Source organism: Ruditapes philippinarum, unplaced genomic scaffold (assembly GCF_026571515.1).
Source record: "Ruditapes philippinarum isolate M1 unplaced genomic scaffold, ASM2657151v2 ctg133_1_1_1_1, whole genome shotgun sequence".
In the NCBI taxonomy this organism is placed as follows: domain Eukaryota; kingdom Metazoa; phylum Mollusca; class Bivalvia; order Venerida; family Veneridae; genus Ruditapes; species Ruditapes philippinarum.
In genome coordinates this window covers 154,666-161,722 of record NW_026864453.1, presented here as the reverse complement: position 1 = coordinate 161,722, position 7,057 = coordinate 154,666, and the positions used below count along the sequence as shown (strand labels likewise).

The 7,057-nt window shown below is 31.8% G+C and overlaps 1 protein-coding gene across 1 annotated transcript; it reads left to right on the top strand.

The window, feature by feature from the left end:
- The first annotated feature begins 2,937 nt into the window (after nt 1–2,937).
- LOC132725652 (baculoviral IAP repeat-containing protein 8-like) lies at nt 2,938–3,312 on the top strand. Its single transcript, XM_060710830.1, has one exon. The coding sequence runs from the start codon at nt 2,938–2,940 to the stop codon at nt 3,310–3,312; it is 375 nt and encodes a 124-aa protein (XP_060566813.1).
- Nucleotides 3,313–7,057: the final 3,745 nt, after the last annotated feature.

The window sequence follows — 7,057 nt, the reverse complement described above, 5'->3', positions numbered from 1 at the left end:
ATAACAGCTAGGTAATATTCATATCATATCATATTTAAAAAAAAGTGCTGACTAAGGGCTTTTAAAAATGTATATTTATGAATGATAAATCAAACTTAATAAGTTATCAGACACTTAGCAACATTATGATTTTTCAAATGGGGGAGGGGGAATTAAACTTTTATTGGTTTAAACCTAGTGACTGCATTGTGCTGAAAGAAAATGCAAGATATAAAGCACATGTATTGTAAATTATACCATTTTTTTCAAATAATTTGTAATTTTCTTTGAAAATTGCATTGTCTCCATTCTGTAATGGTGTGAACAAATTTTTGATATGTTACTGCCAAGATATAATATGGGCAACTTTATTCTTTCTTAATACAAAATTATGCCTGCCTTAAGCTCAACACTGTGAGAGAGTCCATAGGTTTCTGGTTCGATCCTTGGGTGAGGCAAAATTTCTCTGTGATAATTATTGATCTTAAACATCAAGTCTAATGACATTTGTTTCTTTCAGCTGATTCAGAAATGATGTAGGATAATTAATTAAAGTGCACTTGCAGAGAAATTGGTAATTTCTGGTTAGTTATCCAGGAAGATAATTACTGGTTAATTATCCAGGAAAGCTGTTAAAGTGGACCAACCACCGAGATATGACTAAAAAGCATAAACGAATTTACAAAAACATAGAAATAAACTTAAATACAAAAAGCCTAAATAAGATTTAGAAAAAAATAATAAGCATGAATTAGAGATAAACAAGAATAAGAAATTACGATAAATTGTATCATTTTGGAAAGTTTCCAACTATCTTGTAATATATTGAAAGGAACACAGATTCAGCACTTGTAAAATGACACGATAATATTAATATGAATGAAATAATTGTCCTTATAATAACTCTGTGGTATGAAGTCAATGTGTATTAATTCATGTCAAGAATCTTATTTTCAGCTGAGGGTCATAAAACTCAAATGGTTCACCTTTGAGCCTGTTTTTACCTTAAATAATGCCCTGGAGGAGAAACCATTGACCTCAGGGTAAGATGTTGGATCCTTCTACACCTCTCTTCTTCCACAGTTAACAAACAGTGATGCTTAACTCCCCAAGTCTGCTGTTGGGAACTCATTGTCGTCTACCCATGCAATCAGTGCAGACCAAGGTCAACTGGCACTCACTGTGCTATACACTGGTCTCCAGTCAATACATGTACATATTTTCAAATTTTCCTTAAAAATGATGAGTGGTTTTGTCCAGATTTAAAGATGGATGAGTCCATTTGGCATGGTAAGGGTTAAAATGTTAACAATAATGAGACGGCGTGTAGTGCGCAAGAACCATGTGGCTAGGTCAAAGGTCAAGGTAATACTTTAAGGTCAAATTCAAAACAGCTAATGGAATTTCAAATAACCTGACACAAATGTTCATCATCATGCATGAGACGGCTAATGTCACACGCAAAAACAGTTTGAGTAGGAAAAGCTGAAGGTCATACCTCAAGGTCAGATGTGACAGCGGGATCAACGTTGCCTTTGGGCATCTAGTCCTGATTTATTGCACCAATATTTATAAATAGGCCAACTTGCATGTTCATGGAAATTCATCAATGTGACTCAATTAAGCTTGTCTTGAAATAATACAAAGGATAGCTCCTGATTAAACGACAGGCAAATTCATTGGGAAATATATCATCAACATTTAAGGATATAAGAGAAAATAATCAGAGAATAATCGCTGAACAATTTGTGTCACCTAATTCTGCTTCAGACAAGGATAATCATGTCTCCACAAATGCTAGAGCTTTTATAGCAAAACTACTTGACATTTTACATAGAATCATATTCAAATTAGGCCGTTTTCTTGCCAATACATGTATAAAATGTGATATATTTTGTAAATGAAAGTGATATTGTTGATATGTATATTTATTATTAATATATGTATATTTATTATTAAAATGGTAAAATTATACCTATAAATACTTGCACATCTGTAAAGTCTGACCAGAATCTATACATGAAATGGCATATATGGTATAGCTTTTCCAATTTACTTTGTTGTGTTTAGCCTGATGGCTATAAAAGATACTACCTATGTAACCAGTGCAGGTGAAGATCAGCGATGAGTGTTTGCATGGGTAAAATCTGTCACCAACAGCAGACCAAGTTCTATTTATGTAGATAATGTGTCCCATAATGCATTGGGGTTCATCCATATCCCAGTGTTTTATCCCCTTCAAGAAAATGGCTATGATCTTGAAGACCAAGTTTCAGATCATACAGAATTTATTTTAGAAGTATGAACCAGAACTGGGTCTTCAAGGTCATTGCCATATATCTTCTAAACTGTACCTTAGATGAAAAATTCTGATATATCTGTACTCTGATGAAGGCTATTGAATAGCCGAAACGTAGGTCTTAAATAAAATTATAGAAACCTGACCCACTTTGTTTCGTGTGTTTCACTTTCCTTATTCTTTTTATTAGAATTTATTTTAGTTTGATTGTATAGGCAGCTATTACTACATATGGGCCACTTTGGGGTCATGATTGACAGGTGATTACATAATCATGTCTGCTGCCCCTAGGCCCCGCCCCTTTGTCACGCAATTTGTACATACATACAATGAGTATAAGACACTTACGTAATCGTGTCTGAATGCCCATAGGTCCGTCCATTGTTGTAAATTTTTTGTACATATATATATATTGGGAGTGAAACTTGGGACGTAATAATTTCATAGATGTTTATATTTTTGTTTTTGGTTTATTGAAATTATTTATTAATATAGTGAAAAAAACAACACATTTTGTACGACTTCAATATTTTTTTTTTAATATTAAGTTGTTAAAAGAGTAATTTGACAGAGATTTTAGGAGCTTTAAACTGATATGTCCTCACACAATTTAGAATCCATGGTGTGTATTGACTCCGTTGGCTCGGTGTCAATAGAAAATGGAATACTACGAAAACAGACTGAAGACTTTTGACACATATCCGAAACAGATATTACCAGATAAATACCAATTAGCCAGAGCCGGATTTTACTATACCAAAGAGGCGGATATTGTCGTTTGTTTCCGGTGTGGCGTAAAATTGAGTCAGTGGGAACCACACGATAATCCCTCCACAGAACATTTGAAATGGTCACCAAATTGCAAGTACATGAAAATGATAGGCCCGGAAAAGCAAGCCTATTTGGGAACTGGGGGCTTATTTAGTAATGTACACAAATATAGAACTTCTTTTGGATTTGGAACAAACAGTAACTCCGCTCCTTCCTTTGGTTTCGGATCGGAAACAGGCGCTAATTTATTCGCACCAAAGTGAACATGATCCTTACCGCTTTTTACCTGTTTCATCACTACATATTGAGGAAATACGTACCTTTTTACAATATACGTTACGAGGCCTACGAGGCAGTAAACAGACTTTTGATGCTGTACGATACTTCTTTATCATTTGATGCGTGTTCTGACATGAAAATCGAATAACAGAGTGACATCAACAATTTAAAAATTAAACAACCAATAGATGTGAACTGTTGTATATTAAAATAAAGCCTATTTGTATATATTCGTTAATATAAGTTCTTTTTTCTTTTATTAGGATCTTTGTTAAAAAAATATACATATATTGAGATACAAAACTTGGTGTCTAACACATGGAAAATTGATATTTTACAACAATACACAATGTTTTAAAATGTTTCGCAAGCTGCAACGGCCCTCGCTACTAATTTTATGTTGTAAATATTTATCAACAACATATATCTAGCTTATCAATATTGAATCAATTTGAGTTTGACCCAAGGCGTGTTTATTTACAAACAGCTGTATGCATAATTATCATGTAATGTTTGCATGGATGACATTTTTGCGGGAAATATGAAAATCCACATTTATTTCATTTAACGCACGAAGTTAGACTTTAGCAATGTCCCCCAAAAGTTTGATAGTTATCAGATACTAATAAAGAAAGAAACCCAAGAAAAACTCTTTAGGTAACTGGTCGCCTTTATATGTCTGAAATAATGTTTTTAATGTTAAACATCAAATAAACAAAAAAGTACAAGTTTTCCATCAGTACTACTTGATAACATACTATTCTTTTTGTTTGATTGTTTTTGTAATCATTGCACATAACCAAGATATTAATAGTTTTTGAGGGTTGTAGATCCGTTGAATTTACTAAATTATAATTAACCGTTGCAAAATGAGATTGAAATGATTTGTATTATGCCAAATTTACAATTGTTGCCAAAATTTACATATTTAGATAAAAAAAATAAATTTATAGCAGATACTGATTAAATATTGCAAAATGTGACTTAAGAGCTTAAGAGTTGAAAGTTACCCAAAATCATACAATCCTTATTATTTTTAGCGCCAAAAGTATCGAAATAAAAAAAAATGGCCAAAGGCATATAAGAAATTTGTGGTCACTGTTAAATTGTTTCTGATATAACACGCAATATTACAATTAAGTAACGGCCACCAAAAAGTATTAGTTTGAAACAATGCTGATTTTTAATGATAATTAACGGTTGTTTTGTTTGATTTTTAAAGATGAAACAGCACACTGCACATTTAATGCAGCTGTCCCCATTTGTACCTAACCCTTATAAAAATGTTTCTAAATTGTTAACGTAATGTATTTAAAAATTTAACTTTTGTGAGCGAACATTATGTGTATTACTTTTTCAAAACATGTAATCGAGAAACACATAAACAGTGATTATAAAAATAATAACATTACAGCTTCTGTATTTACCAGTAAAAACTTGTTCATTCTTAGTGTAACAGAGTGTCTGAAAGACCCAGACTATTACTTATCAAAGTCACAAGAAACGGTTCAACTAATATAAAACGCATCTCTTCTATAGACGAACTGAAACAGTATAAATTATATGCTGATGTTGTTAGTTTTAAATAAGTGAAAGACGCGCTATTTTAGTAGTGTAGTGTGACAATTTTTCATCAGATTTATAGAGCCGTTATATACCACGTTAAATCACGTGTCCAATACAAAATGAAATAAACGGTTAATTATCACTGTAACATTGTACCGTGCATGTAATCAGTTCAAACTACCTTATCTACCTGCTGTTTAAGTTGAAACTTGATAATATTTTAAATGGTAATGAGTAAATAACTAAAAGAATTAAAATTAGGAAAATAAAAAAGTTGATGATATTATTAGTCTTACTATGATCGCTTAAAATAATACACATGCATATGACGTTTTCTGGCTGTTAGTCTAGAAAATTGAATGCGTGATGTGTATGACTGTGTAAGCCTCCTGTGGTACTTGGTAAGAGGACACTACAATTTTTATTACAGGTAAGCGTTTTTTGTTTCCTTTAGATTGATGTAAATCCATGTACTCTGTGGCCGCTTTTAAATATTGGTTTGTTAACAATCTCAATGTTTAGATTTATAAAGTCAACTTTTCTTTCTCTGATTCCGCCTTGAAACAAGCCGAGTAACTGGTGAAAAAAATGACTTGTTGTTTAATCTCAATTTTTTCGAATGTACGTGTTTCGTTCCTATTAGTATTTTCATTGTATATATCTGTATTTGTTTGTAGTTTGTGGCTAAAATCGTTGTACTCTGTTTTATGTCCAATAAACGTCGAATTCGTATTAGCATTCATATTTTATTGCAAATAATATCAAAACATACGATAAAAAATGGAAACATTTGTTTAAATTGTAGAACAGTTTAGACATGGTTCACTTAATTGTAAAACAATCAACGTCTTGAACCTTAAAGACTTAAAGTATGAAAACCAACAAAGTTAATCTGTAAACAAACATAAACAATTTCTACGATCATCATTAATTCTGTAAAGAGATTAGTGATATGGCTTTAAAAGACATAAAATATTGAGGTTCATTAATTATACATGTACTACAGTAGTATATTTAAAAGTGAATAATTTCAGAAAAGCGTTTGTTATTTAAAAGCTAGCCCTAACACTTTATATTTATTGAAGACAACACGCAATGTAATCATAATACACCTTTTATATGTATGTAAACTTATACGTGAACGTATCCAATATAGATAAATCAGTGTACTGTATAAAAAAACAACATTTGTCATCCTTTGGCGGGTATTATATGGTGTCATTAGATATCAAATTGTATGACAAGTACTTAAACATAATACTCGCTAAACAAGACACAATTATGCTCGTCCAAAGAATGAGTTACCAAATAATAGCCAAATATGTGTCTTCGTTTGTCAATGATATGCAACAGCACAACCAAATACATTTTTGTGGCTTTTTGCGGTAAACCACGTCCATGATTTGTCTTATTTCTTCTTTTTGAATTTAATATTGCAATGGGAATCTGTTTATCTGTACAGTGAAGACATTGTAATTCTAGTTGTGGCTAAGGGGTTGCCTGTACGGGTGGATGCATCAGAATTGCAGCCACCATTTATCCATGGGTGATCGTAATTGGCGACTAAATGGGTTTAAATTACTGGAGTCTATGCATCTCTTAGCTCCAGCTAATGAGGTAGTTTTGAACTCTGGTGTTATTTTAAGTTTTTAACACCAGCCAAAATCACCACACTGTGTTGATGTACCGTAAAATCAAACAAACAAAATAGACAATGTAATAGTCCGTATAACATCAATCTGACTAAAGCACAGATTTTCTTATTTCTTACATATTTAAAACGCAAAAGAGTAAAAATACAAAGATTGCGTTCTGATTAGTAATAATGCGCCACAGGTACTTAATTCAAGTCCTTTATTGAGAAAATTCAAGTCCTTTATTGAGAATTATACTATTATCGCATTTAAAAAACAAATGCTTTAAAAAGGGTCTTTCATTGCAATAAAGTTAATAAAGCTATGATAGTGAAATGGTATTAGAATACAGTGTAAGTACTGTTTGCTTAATATCGGCTTAAAAATTGATTGGCATTTATAAAACAATTTTGTTTTAACTTTTTAATCGTATAGTCTCATTGCATGAGATTATCGCTAAATGATTAAGTTGATCAATTATGAAACAAAACTTTGGTGAAATGCTCAATCGAAATAAATGAAAGTTACA